The 16,619-nt window shown below is 39.5% G+C and overlaps 1 protein-coding gene across 1 annotated transcript in view; it reads right to left on the bottom strand.

Annotated features, from left to right (window-relative positions):
- Positions 1-16,619, bottom strand: part of PTPRO (protein tyrosine phosphatase, receptor type O) — a 201,939-nt gene that overhangs the window by 52,413 nt on the left and 132,907 nt on the right. The window contains 5 exon segments of the mRNA XM_023749835.1: positions 6,644-6,764; positions 7,931-8,082; positions 11,754-11,865; positions 12,795-12,988; positions 13,334-13,454. Of these exon segments, the coding sequence (XP_023605603.1) occupies positions 6,644-6,764; positions 7,931-8,082; positions 11,754-11,865; positions 12,795-12,988; positions 13,334-13,454 (700 nt within the window).

Raw genomic sequence — 16,619 nt, 5'->3', positions numbered from 1 at the left:
TGATCTCCTTGTATCAATAATCTTACCTGACAATGGCACTTGGATGTTTTCTCAATATTTTTATTTCCAAGCAAGAAGTCTTGATTCTCATCTTACCCCAAGTTTACTTCTCTAGATTTTCCAGTCTTTTCAATCTCAGCGAATTGCAACACCATCCACCCCAGATGCTCAAGAGCAAAGCCCAGTATTCATTCTTAATTTCCCTGTCTCTCATTTCTTATTTTCACTCCTTCAGAAAGTCCTGTGAACAAAACCTCCAAAAATAGCACCTGAATGTTGTCCACTTTTCTCATCGCTATTACTACCACTTTGGTCAAAGTTACCATCATTTCCCATGGCACTTGTTTGATTTAGAATGCTGTTTCTTTTGTTTTGTTTTTAAATATGTTTTTATTGATATTAGAGAGAGAGGAAGAGAAAGGGATAGAGACATCAATGAGAGAAAAAAACAATCTGTTGCCTCCTGCTTTGCGGGCTAGGGATTGAGCCCGCAAAGTAGGTATGTGCCCTGACCAGGAATCAAATCTGTGACCTCTTGGTTCATAAGTCGATGCTCAACCACTGAGCAACACGATCCAGGCTAGAATGCTGTCTTTAAAGATAAGGACAAATAGTCCCTTGATTGGTCTCCCCACCTTCATTATTGACCCAACCATCCTTTCTCCCTTGAACAACCAGAGGGATTATTTTAAATATGTCAGATTATTATTTTTAAATTCTCTAAATAGCTTCATATTGCACTCAAAATAAAATCTCAGCGGTATGCCTTACAAGTCCTGTATAATCTGGCCTCTGCCTATTCTCTCTACCTAGCTTGCTCTGTCCCAACCTTCTCATGGCAGATACTTTTTTGTTGTTCAGATATGTGCTCCTTGCTTCCTCAAAGAAAGTTGTGTTTTCTTTATTTACATAATTGCTCTATAAAGTACTTATTGTTATCTCTCCCTTTATTGGATCATAAGCATGTTGTGAATAGCAAGTGAAAAAGTCCTTCAGGTTCATTACCACAAGTACTCTGGCATCCGAACATTGCTGAGAAGGTTGTCAGTACATATTTGTTAAGTGAATGAATGAATGGCTATTCTATTACCAGAGACCTATTTTGTGGTATGTCCAACACTTCTCATTCCTGTTTCTCTTCTTGTCTTGTTTATCTGGAGTTTCAGATAGATTTATAAAGACTAAAAGTTGTGACTGGTTGCTGGTTGAAGCCACAGTTGCAATGCAGACCAGTGAGTTCTTGTGAATTAACAAGTCCTAGTGAAGATTTGATTCACACATTTATTGATCGCCAAAGGGAGCTCTCATCACATACCATTAGAGGAACCATGAAGCTTCTGGCAACCTAAAATTCTTAATGGGATGACGGGCTGAAAGCCCTGTGAACAGCACTACTATTGGTACATGCCTTCTGATGCGCATCTATACTAATAAAAGGGTAATATGCTAATTAGACCGGGAGACCTTCCAGGAGACCTTCCAGACATCCTTCTGGACAAAGCCATGGTGGTGGGCTGAGGCAGAGGCAGTTAGGGGCAATCAGACCAGTGGGGAGGCAGTTGGGGGCAATCAGGCCAGCATGGGGGGGCAGTAGGGGGCAAGACCGCTGGCGGTGGGGTGGTTGGGGGTGAGCAGGCCAGCAGTGGGGGGCAGTTGGGGATGAGCAGTCTGGCAGGAGGGGTAGTTAGGGGCGAGCAGGCTGGCAGGGGGGCAGTTGGGGGTGATCACGCTGGCAGGTGGGGGGCAGTTAGGGGTGATCAGGCCGGAAGGGGTGCAGTTGGGGGCTATCAGGCCAGCAGGCAGAGTGGTTAGTGGCAATCAGGCAGGCAGACAGGTGAACGGTTAGGAACCAGCAGTCCTGGATTGTAAGAGGGATGTCCGACTGCCGGTTTAGGCCCGATTGTGAGAGGGATGTCCGACTGCCGGTTTAGGGGTCATCCTCCGAGGGGTCCCCGAGTGGAGAGGGTGCAGGCCGGGCTGAGGGACACCCGCCCCCATGCATGAATTTCATGCACCAGGCCACTAGTCCTATATAATAAAAGGCTAATATGCAAATAGACCAAACGGTAGAATGACCGTTTGCACTGACCACCAGTAGGCAGACGCTCAATGCAGGAGCTTCCCCCTGGTGGTCAATGTGCTCCCACGGGGGAGAGCCATTCAGCCAGAAGGTGGACTCACGCTGGCGAGTGCAGTGGTGGTGGTGGGAGCCTCTCCCACCTCTGCCGCAGTACTAAGGATGTTTGACTGATGGCTAGCGGGCCTAAACTGTCAGTTGGACAACCCTCAAGGGCTCCTGGGCAGCGAGAGGGCGCAGGCTGGGCTGAGGGATCCCTCCTTCCCAGTGCATGAATTTCGTGCACCGGCCCTCTAGTTGATGACATAATAATTGAAAATTCTTGGCAATTGTTTTGAAGGTTCTTTATCCTTACACATGCCATCTTGAATTAATTTATATTGTACTGGGTTCATTAATAGTTTGATTTCTTTATATATCTAATCTTGTCCTCCATAATAGCAAGTAGAATGACTCCAAACAGGCCTCTGTCACAGAGAAATTGAATTAGGATTGTTAACCCAACCAATTTTGGTCTAGGTTCAGCAACAGCATTCTGATTCACACAAGCCCTGAAAATCTGGGTGCTGAAATTGTATTTTTCTGTAAAGTAAAATTAATTTGACTTTCATGTATACCAAGTAAATGCTTTAAAGAAACATAAGATGACAAGCATCAAAGTTTTGTAAAAGGAAACATAATTTCAATTTAATTATTACAAAAGCAAAATGTTTTCATTTCTCTGAAAGGTGAAACTTATTTTGATTAAATATTAATTGGAATACTATTTTCAATTTTGAGGTTGGCCATTTCAATTCAATTCATTCAGTATCTACTGAGCATCTACAGTAGGAAAGGCATTGTGTTACAGGAAATTGAAAGAGCTTATAAAATACAGTAATGTGATGAGTAGTATAAAAAATAGACAAATGAATAAAAAGTAAGGTTATTTAGTTTTTAGGGTGGAGGAAGGGAAGGCTGAGAATAGGTACATTATATACAGACAATTTGGTTTTCAGAAAGAAAAAATAGAGGCAATATACTGTGTGATATTAAAATATCAACAAGGAAAAGCTTATTGGTTCTAAGGGTTCTGACTCACGAGAAATAATTTCTGTGGGAACTTGCCTTTCATTCTTGAAAAATTTAAAGAACTTTCTAAACTAGTTTAAATAGCCCTGTCTGTTAACAGGGATCTATGGAGGCCCAAAACCTCATGATAAGTTTGGGAAACTATCATGGTTTTTACTCAGACTCCAATGTAGTGTGAGTATAATTGTCCCAGTTTATGACTTTAACCCATACTCGCTTCATAGATCATCCTAAATAATAAAAGCCTAATATGCTAAGTGTCCAGTCATCCGGTTGGCCGTTCAACCAATCAAAGCATAATATGCTAATGATATGCTAAGGCCTCTCAACCGCTCGCTACGACGTGCACTGACCACCAGGGGGCAGACACACTGACCAGTAGGTTAGCTTGCTGCTGGGGTTCAACCGATGGGGACTGAGCGAGACAGGCCAGACACACCCTGGAGTCCTCCTGTGGTCTCTCCCCAGCTGGCCAACATCCTATGTCCCTCCCTGGCCCCGATCATGCATTGATGGGGTCCTTAGGCCTGGCCTGCGCCCTCTTGCAATCCGGGCTGAGGGACCCCCCCGCCCCCAGTGAAGTGCACTGGACCTCTAGTCCATAATGTCATATAAAAGGGACAGTGAAGCATGCAACAGGTCCACTGAATGCTATTTTGGTAAGAGCACCTCTGAACTTGCACTTTAAGAGAGACTAATAAATCAGAGTTGGGTACAGCAGCTAGGCCCTGAGAATCACAGCTACTGGTAATGATACAGCTTGGGGGAAGAAAGGCATGGGGAACATGAGCATAATCTTTAAATAGTTATACTTTTCCAGAAATGAATTTTAAACTGACATTTATACATGGGCAAATTTACAGGTAATGGTTGGAATTGACAGAGAGGCTATTTTTTTCTTAATAGGAAGATCATGAAATGCTGGAAGCTGGTGATAGCCACATTTTTAGAATTCAAGTGTAGACTGCTAGGGAAGAAGAGCAGATGGCCTGTAGTGCCCAAAATTGAACTCTACCAGAGTTTCAATAGGCGAAGTACCTCCCCCGTGAGGGTACTTTTGAAATTTGCAGAAATGTTTTTAATAGTTACAACAGAAGTTAACTGGACTTTTGTGAGCAGGACACAGAAATGTTAGATGTCCTGCAATGATGAAGAAAGCTCTAAACAGAAAAATTGTCCATATCCAACGTACCATGTGACTTTCTAATGTCATACCAGAATAAATCCATTATAAATATAATTGCAAGTACTTTATCATGTAATATTGGATTTTTTTTCAAGGAGTTAAAATAACTTAGAAGAAGGCTGTCAGCAAGAAGGATATACAAGTGGAATTAAGAAGTGATCTCAAAATTATGTAACAATTGACTTTTTCTGCCTATAGTGTTTATTCAATATGTTATGTATTTCCAACTACCTATTTAAGTTTAAAGGGTTTCAGTGCAAGAATTTAGTTTTGGGTTGGCAAATATAAGACAAAAAATTTAAGACTTAGTGCAATGAATTACAGAGAATGCAACTATTGGGTAAACTAAAGAAAGATTACGCTTTGTTTTCTTGGGAATATTCTAGGAGTCTTCTAAATGTCAGCCATGCTACTCATGGTATTTAAGCTGCTAACAAAAGTACCCTGGATCCATATTAACTTGTAGCTGCACATATAAACATATGCAATAACAGTGGTTATTTGAGACTCATGAATACACTTAGACACAGCTTAAAATTAGCAGACATCTGAAACAGTGATATCGGTGAGTTATGTTAAGTGTTTTAAAATGTTTTGCCATTTTATATATTTTAATTTTTAAAAAACAAAATGAGATCTCTGCTGTGAAAAGTACATATTGGAATGCATTTATTTTGGGGGTCAGTACTCTTAAATGATACTGTCCCTTGAGGTTTACCATACAACTTTTTGCCAATCCATCCTCTTTTGCCTGCTGCTGGTTATAGGATGATCATCTCTGAGGTCCCTTTAACTATTAGAAACTAAATGAATATATCAATGCATGGTACATTGTTGAATATAGAAGATGTGTTTATGTTGCACAGGGTCATATCTTGTTGTGTTTCATAATACGGAAAATTATTTTGATACTACACTACACAATAAGTTTTAGCTCATTTTCAAGAATATCATACTTTCCTCATTTCCCCTCATCCACAGCCTATTATTTTTCTTGGCATGTTATTTCTACTTTAATTAAGGTTATTTTCCTCTTTCTTTTATCAGATGAAAATATATCTAGTCTCTTACTCTCTTAATTTTAGATTTTATTCTATCTGTACTTATGCTTGCTCAGTTATTTATAACTAATCAATATAAACTTGTTCACTTCTTCATTTATTTGTATACTTCTTATATGGAAGAACTACTGATTCTTTTACTTCTTGTAAACTCCAACTTATTCATATTAATAATGTATAGTTATCAAGTAATTTCATCATGATTTTTTTGAAGAGCTGTATCTGAACATTACTTCTTGTAAACTCCAACTTATTCATATTAATAATGTATAGTCATCAAGAAATTTCATTATGATTTTTTTGAAGAGCTGTATCTGAACATATACATAGGGAATCCATATCCATTTATTATAAACTAGAGGCCCGGTGTGTGCACGAATTCGTATACCAGTGGGGTCCCTTGGCCTTGCTTGCAGGATTGGGCTGAAACCAGCTCTCTGACATCCCCCAAGGGGTCCCAGATTGTGAGAGGGCACAGGCCAGGCCTAGGGACCCCACAGGTGCATGATCAGGGCCAGGGATGGACATAGCAAGTTGGCCAGCTGGGAAGGGGCCGTGGGAAGGCTCCAGACGTGTCCAGCCCATCTCACTCAGTCCCAATCGGCTGAATCCCAGCAGCAAGCTAACCTACTGGTCAGAGTGTCTGCCCCCTGGTGGTCAGTGCACATCATAGCGAGCAGTTGAGTGTCCTTAGCATATCATTAGCATATTATGCTTTGATTGGTTGAACGGCCAACTGGATGACTGGACACACCATATTAGGCTTTTATTGTATAGGATTATTTTATTTTATCTTGATTTTATATTAAAGTTAAGATGTTATATCAAATTTTAAAATATCAATACCTGGGTTATTTTTCTTATGCATTTAATTCTAGATATTAAAGAGGACATTACATAATAGTGATATGAAAAGGAAATGGCTTCTGATGGGTTGAGTACACTGCGCTAGATAATCTCAAAGATCCTTCCATCTTTAAATCCTGAGACTCCTTAGGTTCTCTAAGCTTACTATGACTGATGGACACTCCTATCTCCCAATACAGTAAGCACTGCACTCACAGAAACTTATACTAAGATGAACATACTCTTTGGGTAGTATAAATGACTATTTTTCACTTGTAAAAGAGAGTGAAGTGTTTTTTTGTGATTTCACTGAGTTGAAAAGACCATGCTAAACCAAGAAATGCAAATGCTAGTTTCCCCAGCATAATCACTTTCACACTCACACCTGTGCGCTCATCTCACCTAGCTTGACAAGGCGGAGCATGGAGGTATTACTTCCTCTTTCAGTGCAAGCAGTTACGGAGAGATTGTAGATATCTCCTGGAGGCAGGCTGAGAATTGCAGTCATGACATTGCGTGTTACCTGCAAGATCATCAAAATCGAGGGTTTAACCTTCTGATCAACTTGAACTATAATACCATTCTAAACAATTACAGGACTATCACAGATATGGCCTCTCTGTTCTGTGCTGCAATCTACAAGTGATTACAACCTTATGAATAAGTTATTTCCTCTAAAAATGATATAAATTCCTGATCTGAGCCAAATGCAAAGTAGCTCTAAATACGCATAATACATATCAGAGCATTTTTGCAATCGATTCCCTTGTTTGGAACAGGTACCACTCTGATATTTCCCCTCGTATTCACGGCAAATTTTATAAAAGGTAACTGCTGGGCTGTTCCTGATAGGAATATTTCTCAGCCCTGGAACACTCAGAAGAAACCTAGCCCATGCTGGATACTTGGCTTCTTAACTGAAGACTGTATTTCCCAGAACCTCCCTGTAGCTAGAGGAAAGCATGTGACCCAATTCTGACCAATGGATTGTAAATAAAAGTCATGTGGGCAACTTATAGTTTCATTCACACTGTGTAGGTACCGGGCTTTCATGTCCTGTCTTCCCAGCACAGGTGATTCTAATGATAATGAAGGGTCACTTGTACAGATGAGGATGACATAGAGTCACAGCTGGAGCAACAGAGAGAGAATCTGGACCCTGGACCTTTATGGTACAGAAGAGGTGCCCCTGTTAGTCCTGGGCTAGCATGAGAGACACATAAACTTTGCTTTTCTTTGAGCCACTATATATTTTTTAAATTAAATTTAATTTACTCTTTACCCTAACTAATACAATGTCAAAAAGCTTATTATACCAGTAGAAAAGAAATCAGCATTACTAACATACCCAAATATTTAGGTGTTGGGGATATAAGGACAAAATATTGAAATTTCTTAACTATGGTTTTCTTGAAAATGTTTGACAACCTGAAGAAAACACTCAAATCATAACACTCATAAGTGAAATTAATAGTTACAACTATTTCAGCTAACTATTAAAGATTAAAAAGTAAGCTCTATAAAAAAAGGAATTTAATTTTTGTTCACAGTCCTATCTCCAGAGCATAAAACAATGCCAACGGGCATACAAACATTGGTTTAATGTCTCAATACATTTTGCTTAATGGTTGTCCATAGTTTATGCAAATGAATGTTCAGATGCCCATACTGGGATTCAAAGAAACATACGCTCTTTTTAATTTTCTTCTTTCCTTCTGCAACAACCATCCAATGCAGCATTCGAGAATGGGAGAGGTCAGTGGTGTCATCCCCATATGTCCAACTGATATATAACAGACTGTTGAAATATTCCACAGAAGTGATTTCTGGAGCAACTGGGGCTATAAGGTAGAAAAGAAGAACACTTTAGTGTAAGAGATTACTAACAATTAAAATGCTTATTCATACAGCATGAAATCCCATGTAAAGTTAAAGAACTAAAATTCACACCATATGATGGTCCTGGATAGACCTGGGACTCCCAGTACCACAGGTATATACTAAAAGGTGGGCATTTGTTTCCTGGGACCTCACCTTACAGCTCAGACACAAGACAGCTCCATCTGAACCTGAGGGTATCAAGGTCTTTTATGTAAATGTCAGTTACAAAATTCCTAAAATGTTCACTTGTTTGGGTACGCTTGTTGCATCAATTAATTAGTCATTAGGCGTTGGTGAACTTATTTTCAAAGAAGTACTGGAAGCTCTAGGGTTCTATAAAGATACATCTTTTTTTGTTGTGGCACAGCCAAGGTGCTTATGGGAGTAAAGGACAGTGGGAGTAGTGGGACAGAAAAGAAATACTGTTTCCATAAAACACAAGGCAACATCATTGACAGTGTTTTAGTCCAGTGCTTTGCAGAAGGTAACCTTTTAATAAATGCCTTCGGAAGGATTTTTTATCATAATGCAAAGTTAAAGTCTAACACTAAGTTTATTAACGTATTTTATATTTTGATACATTTCAACTTTAAGAAAATTTCCAATTGGGAAGATGAGCTCATCATAAGCTTTATAATATATGACCTGTGAAAGCATATTTCCATTTTTTTTAAAGTAACTGATAATTCTGAAGATTTGAAAAAACAAACAGCTGAATTTAAATTCCACGTGAATGGTGGGTTAAAGACAGGCAAGTTTTCTGTTCCATGACGCAGCAAAAACCAACTAAAATATTTGGAGGAGAATTTCTACAAACCATAAAGAATTATCTTCTTTAATTTGCTACTGATACTCAACACAAACATTCAGCACTAATGATGCTTTGAAAGAATCCGCTGTCGAGATTTATAGTATATAGAGTAAAAAACACATTTCTGTGTCATGTGAAATAGCAGTAGCATTTCTATATATTTGACAATAAAATCTTGAAATATCAACAATGTATCTTAGCAAATAACACAAACCCACATCATATTTCAGAATATCTTAATAAAGGATATGGACCCTGGCTTCTTTGTGGCCTCTTCCCAATACTTCATTATATGCAACGACCTATACTTATGTTTCTTCAAAGAATATTTTCTCATGTTCTAATTATCTTGAGGACAAAAACACATTTAAAATTTCAAACCCAGAAGCACATATCCCTCTCACAGGTACAAGGTCTTCAGATTTTTGTGCTCCGTATTGTTACTTTAAAATCCAGCATAGTGCTGAAGGACCACAAGATGTCACTATCTGTTTAGTAAGCATTGTTTGGTACACCAGCATAATTATGAACTTGACTTGCAGAGGAAATAAGTTGCCTAACAGAGTAGACTTGAGGTCCTGATAAATCACACCTTATTAAAATATTTTTTCCTGTTTCCTTTTATACTGCACAATTTGGCAGTTTGGGTCACAATGGAAAAGCATAGGCAAGTGAAGTTTGTGATCCTTATTTGCTTTAAAATGAAATGAGAGAAGAAAAAATGAGAATAAAAATAAGTTAGCTACCATTATGTTTGAATAGTGATTTACATTAGGTTATTTAATTCTCCCACTATCCTGTGGGGTGCTGTTATGTCCACATTATAGATGTTGAGAATTGAGACCTGTATCAGATAAGACTATGGACCGCCAATGTGAGCACAACTTAATAGTTTGTCCCAGGAAAAGATAGGAAATTACCAAAGATCAATTTCTCGAAGATAATAGACTGCCCACTTAGGCAAGTAGCTTGCTGATTAATCACAGTTTACCTATCCAGACTTGCTTTGTCAACCTAATTGTTACATCATGACCTTTGCCCAATCCCAGTCGGTTTCCAGTTTTGAAAGGCACACCAACCACTTGGGTCCAGAACTATGAATCCTATGAATGTTTCATGTCCCATGTGCCCTTTGAGATGCTGCAATGACTGCAAGGTGGGTTCCGCCTCCCTGTGTGAGGTCTAATGCCCTGAGCTTGGCTCTCTTAGTCAGGTGTGAGGTGATATTCCGAGTGTTACCAATGAGAAAATAGAAGTCTAGGATCCCTGAGATAATTCTAAAGCCAGAAATTAGCAGAGCCAGGTCTGTTCAATCAAGTGTTCAGATGGGAAGTCTGGGCTTTTTCCAGTCCAGACATGGCTGTCTGAGAAGAGAAGAATATTCTCAGGGTGTTAACCCCAATAAAGTTAAACTGTATAAGTTATTAATAAAATGAAGTTTAATTATAATTAAACATGTAATTATTGATAAAGTCAACAGCACAACACAAAGCTTCTTAAATAATTGGTATTTTCTCCTTTTTTGAGCCAATGGGGAGTGCTAGACATTGGCTAGTAAGGAAAAGTGATGAACTATATAAGTAAATTGTGTAAGAATTCACATAGGATACATTTATTTCTTTTGTTTTTGAATTTATAAATTTCAGTGGAACAAAGCTAGATGTCCAGTGAGGAAAACATTTTGCCAAAATTATTCTTCATCTAAAAATATTTTTTCTCTTTTATTTTCTCAGTACAACTCTAATTACAGTATTAGAATCCACCCAAAAGTTCCTGAAAAATCTTAATTCAAACAACCAGGGTTAATGTCTCTTTTATGAATTTCTCCTTTTCATTGTCACCTCTGATCACTTTTACCATCTCTGTTATATGATGATAAATTACACAATTTAAGGCTCTGAGATCTAACATGAACAATTTTTTAAAGTTACTTAAACTTTGTGCCATGTATTTTGCTACCCAGCTTATTTAATTGAGAAACAATAATCTCTATACATAAAAGCCTAAGCAACTGAATGATCAGCCGACTGGTTGCTATGATGCGCACTGACCACCAGGGGGCAGATGCTCAACGCAGGAGTTGCCCCTGGTGGTCAGTGCACTCCCACAGCCAACCTCCCCTGGCTGGCCAACCTCTTGCAATCCCTCCCCCCGGCCGGCTGGTCCCCCCTTCTTCCCCCACATCTGCCCCGATCGATCGCCGGCCAGGCTGAGGAACCCCACCTGTGCACGAGTTCATGCACCAGGCCTCTAGAAGATAACAACAGAGAATAGATACTAGTATCATCCCCATTTTTCACATTAAAAAACCACCAAGGCTTAGAAAACTTAATTGCTCAAGGTCGTATATGGCATCCAACAGAGGTGTGATTCAAACCCAGGTCTACCTGTCTCCACAGGCTTTTAACTCCTGCAGTGGACAACACTGCAGTCAGCCTGGGCTTTCAAAAGGGCATAATTAATAAGGACATGGAGGCCCTCTAGCAAATACAGCCATCAAACGGGCAAAGGCAATTGAGTGCAGGGTGAAGCACATCTCTTTTCTGATCAATTTCAAACAGGGGCACACCACTCAAGGGCAGTGACTCAGAATAAAAATGAATCAAGGGCAATAACTCAGGATAAAAAGAATATTTTAATTTTTAAAGGCCATTATTTAAACAAATAATAATTTTCCAGACTCAAGCATATGATGTTCCATGACACTGGGGCTCAGTCGGTCCTGAGTGAGTGACGGACACTTTCTGGAGATGTGTCTCTTCAGAACCTTCTGCAGATAGTGTTCTCTCCTCAGGAAACCGCTCCCCGCACACCACTCACCTGTTATGAAGCTGATGGTGGAACTGTCACAACAGCTCAATTCTGGGTCTCCCCAGGTCACCATGGTCACTCGGAAGTTGTAGTACCACGCTGGCAACAGATTAGCTATTCGCTAAAAAAAGCAAGGAGACAAAAGACTAAGGGGAAAAATCATATTTTTTTGAGTAGAATTATTTCTATTTGGCCATGAAAAGAACTAATAAATAATTTTTATTTTATATTCTGTGCCTTGTTGTATTCACAAAATTTTCCACTAAAAGCACACACAACAACCTCTTTTTGGAATGAGGTGAGGTGTAAATAAAATGCTATACAAAAATATAATGTAATTTAAAAAGTGATTCAAAGGTATAGAGTCAGATGCTTCCAATATTGGTTTCATTTTGCAGTTTCCTAAGTTATATTACACAAGTGAAATAGTACTTATTTGCAAGTGACTGTAGATACACGTCTCCCTATTTCAAGCCAAATGACCTTTCATAACTCTGTATTTTCTCAGGTTGGACCATAGGCATGTGCCCTTGATGGGTGACAATTATGAATCATCAACTGGGTAGAGGGCAATTGTGTACTTCATGTGTGAACTGTAGGGAAACTGCACATCTAAAATTATTTAAGGTTTAGAGAGAGCAGTCTTTACCCGCTCTCTAATGGCCTGACACTATAAGTACTTAACTGTTTTGTAGATGTTAAGAATCATCATCATGACAGTTAAGCAGTGTCGACTAATTATTAAATGATGAAAGGTAATCTCCTGTGTTTTTCTCCCCAGGAGCAGGAAGAAACAATAAGCACTTGGTAGCTCTACTAAAATATGGATTAACAAATAAACTAGGGGTGAAAGCCAGTTGCACACAATTCTTTCTCCCTCTCTCAAAACAACTAAAAACAATCCTAAAAACAACCAAAAAAACCCTTGAGAGTAGCAAGCTGTGTATATTTACAAAATGGTCTAATTTACAGATACCTTTTCCCGACATTAGGTACATATCGGCACATCTATTTACACAGGGAGGTGACAGATGGCTCAGGAAAGATTACCACAGATGCAGTTAAGGAGGTGGTTGCTGCTATTTCATAGTAGGTTGTCCACTCCGATGTCATTGTTGCGGGGTTGAAATAAAACATTTCAACCACATACTTTCTGAACACTCCTAAGTATGGTCTGGTCCAGCTCAAAACCAATGCTGTGGGGCCCAATGGGTAGAGCATTAAATCCTTTATTCCAGTTGGAACTAAGAGGAAGGAGGAGGGGGGAGTGAAAAAAGAAAGCCAAGAAGGAATGTTTAATATCATAGCAATGGCTTCAAATGTCTACTTTATAACTAAGGTTTTTGCTCTTCTGATAAAATCATTGAAAACTAAACATATTTGCCTCTGATTCCCACCCCCCCTCCAAATAGTAAATGCTAAGGATGCCCTCTAGCTATACAATTGCAATAGTTTATGACTCTGAAGGTAGGATATTGGGTGAACAAGAATGGGCCTCCCATATATGATGGTAATGAGTTGAGCTTGGACATTGCACCCCTCCAAACAATACTTTGATAATGTTATTATTCTTGTACCTGGTGACTTACCAATGGCAAATGTCACAGGATCTGAAGGTGGTCCAATCAAAGGGCCTTTCCTTAGGTACATCACAACCTGGTATTGGGCACCAGGAACCAGATTTTCAATAATAGGTTTGCTTGAGTTCACCTTTAAACCAAACAGCCAATAAGATTTCTTTAGAGCTGAGCTTTTAGAATGTGACACAGAGGCTAAAATTGTATTCAGAGACTTTTTGTGGAACCACAGATGCCTTTGAAATCCAGGATCCTTTATTCATGCCCAGGAAGGTCAGATTTCAAAATTAGGATGATTTATAGTTTATGTGAACGCTGAAGGAGGCCCAGAACATTCAGATTCTATGCCTGGATTTAATAAGCCCCGTGAAATGCTTTATACCCATCAGTGTTAATTGTAACTATGTACACAAGAGACACATAAACCTCTAACCATAATCAAATCAGCAATACCGTAAGGAGAGTCTGACATTCTAAATTGTAGTGTCACCCGATGGCATACGAAGATCAGTACAGGAATGCCTTTAGTCCCTTGTCACTGAGAAGCATATAATAGCTAATTATAGAGATGGAAATGACTTCAGAAATTAGCTAGTCCAAATCTCTTAATAGGTTAAGAAAGTAAAGCAAGAGAATGCCCAAGGTCACATATTTAGATTCAGTGCTGGGACTAGAAGCCTAGTGTGTGACCTCTAATCCACACTACAGGCGAGTCATGGCTCAGCATAGAGATATAGCAGAAGTTCTTTTTTTATTTTATTTAAATTCTTTATTGTTGAAAGTGTTACATATGTCTCCTTTTCCCCCCATTGACCTCTCCCCGCCCGCTCCTACAGCCCAGCACATGCCCTCACCCCCCTACTCTCTGTGTCCATTGGTTATGCTTTATACTAGTACATGCATACAAGTCCTTTGGTTGATCTCTCACCCCAACCCGCCACCTTCCCCACACACACTCCCCTGCCTTCCCTTTCAGGTTTGTTGGTCTGTTCAATGCTTCTATGTCTTTGTATCTATTTTGTTCATTAGTTTACTAGAGGCCCAGTGCATGAAATGCATGCGGGGTCGGGGGTGGAGGGTGGTATCCCTTAGCCCAGCCTGTGCCCTCTCACAATCCAGGACCCCTCGGTAGGGTCCCTAGGCCTGGTTGGTGATCAGGGTCTATCTGGGCTTTCCTTCCCCCGGCTGTCTGTCGGAAGCTAGTCCCGCCCCCGCTGCTGCCACTGCTTGTCTTCTGTGCGGCACTGCTCCTACTCCCCGCTACTGGTCACCTCCCTCTATGGGGGACAGGTGTGGGGTGCGATAGCTTAGCTGGCCTGGGCCTCCCTCTGCGGGGTGATCACTGGCCGGCCCCACGCACTTGTTACAGCATCTCTGGCCAATGGCCTGGGCTCCCTCTGTGGGGTGATCAATTGCGGGGCTCTGGGCTCTGTGATCCATTGCCCAGCAGAGAGAGGCCCTGCCCACCCAGACGGGGCTCCACGATTGATTGCTGTGCAGAGGGCGGCCTGTGCCTCCCTCTTTGGGGCGATCGATTGCGGAGTCCCCCCCCATTGATCGCCCCACAGAGGGTGGCCTGGGCCTCCTTCTGCCTGGCGATGTGGGGTGATGGTGGGGCTCCTGACCAATCGCATCGCATCTGCCTTGTCTGGCTTGGTGCCAGTGCATGTCATAGCGTGATCATCCGAAATGTCATCCGATGGTCATTCTGCTATTTGGTCAATTTGCTTATTATGCTTTTATTATTATAGATGTTGTTCATTATATTTCACAAATGAGTGAAGTTCTTTACAAGGCTATTGTGACTCCATGAAATAATGTTGTCAAGAACATTTCTTATTAGATGAGTTCCTCTTAAAAAAAAAAAAAGCTCTTGATTATGTAACAACATGTAGAGAAAAATAGTGAAAACAGATAATATGTGCCTATTTAAATTCAATGTTGGTGTGCATAACGATTGATGATTACGAAGTATGCTTTAGTGCTTCTGATGTTGACAGTCTTGCTTAATGGAGAGAACACAGGTATTTTGTTCAGACTGCCTGAGATCAAATCCTGACTTGATCCCTCATAAACATGGGAATTAATTGATAATTTATAATTTTAAAATAATTTTACCTTGTTTTCCTCATTGACAAAGTATAAACATTACTATTATATATATATCTCATAGAGTTCTAAGGATGTTTAAGACAGAATATTAAAAAAGTTGACACTTATTACTCATCAAATTTTTGGCCTCTAGGGTACATAAAATTGTATAATTGCCGCAAAGGTGCTTAAATAAATGGAAAACAATATTGTTGACGGCTTACCTATGCCATAGTTTGCCAAAGCCTCATCACAATTTTAAGAATAAACATATGTTTAGTGATATAATATAAAATAAAACCTTCCCAATACCAGAAACTGGTTCTACCCAGCAGAAATCGTACAATTTGTATTGGCACAACTTGCTCTACACATAGATGCCCCCACAGCATGACAAAATTTATTTTCAATTAATTTGATCAAAATAAGATTAAACTGAATCCATGTTAGCATTTCTACCTTTCCTTTTCTATTTACACATTATTTACTAGTATATCAGGGTTTCTTGCTCAGGTTTTAGAATTCATTTCTGCTGGAAGCCATCGAGACAAGGCCAGTCAACTAGATATCCTCATATGATAGAGCATTTCCTGAAGAGATAAGGTATGGATAAGAACGTGTATATTACACACAACTAAGCTATGCTTTTTTATTTCTGTAAAATACATTTTAAACAGTAAAACTAATACTATTTGCTCACTGTAAAAATTATTCACATTGTAGGAAAGTAAATAAATTGGAAGTCTTACTGTCCTCCTTCCACCATTTCCAACATCTTGGTGGGCAATCTTTCAGACCTTCCTTGGTACATACATCCATAAATAATATGCTATTGAACCGTATAGGTGTCATATTATCAATATGGCTCCAAACTTTTCTTTTAAATTTCACAACACATTCTAGACATACTACCAGACCTGTGAATGCTGATCTAGTCCATTCCTCACTCGTTAAGCACATCAGATAACACAGGACATAAAGAGTGTACATTGTTTCAGGGTGCTGTTAAAGTTCCTTTGGTTTGATAATATTTTAGGCAGTAGTTGATTCTGACTATTCAAATGAGTACCTAGAATCACAGTCACTTAAATGTCATAATAATGAATTTGTCCTAAGAAAATTATACTTTTGAAGATTACTTGTAATTTATCAATTTTTAATTACCTTGGATGGCTATCGCTGGGCACTTTTAAATACCCATATAAAG

This window comes from Myotis lucifugus, unplaced genomic scaffold (genome assembly GCF_000147115.1).
Source record: "Myotis lucifugus unplaced genomic scaffold, Myoluc2.0 scaffold_10, whole genome shotgun sequence".
NCBI classification, from domain to species: domain Eukaryota; kingdom Metazoa; phylum Chordata; class Mammalia; order Chiroptera; family Vespertilionidae; genus Myotis; species Myotis lucifugus.
The sequence above is the reverse complement of the archived record's forward strand: the minus strand, read 5'-3'. Positions and strand labels throughout refer to the sequence as shown.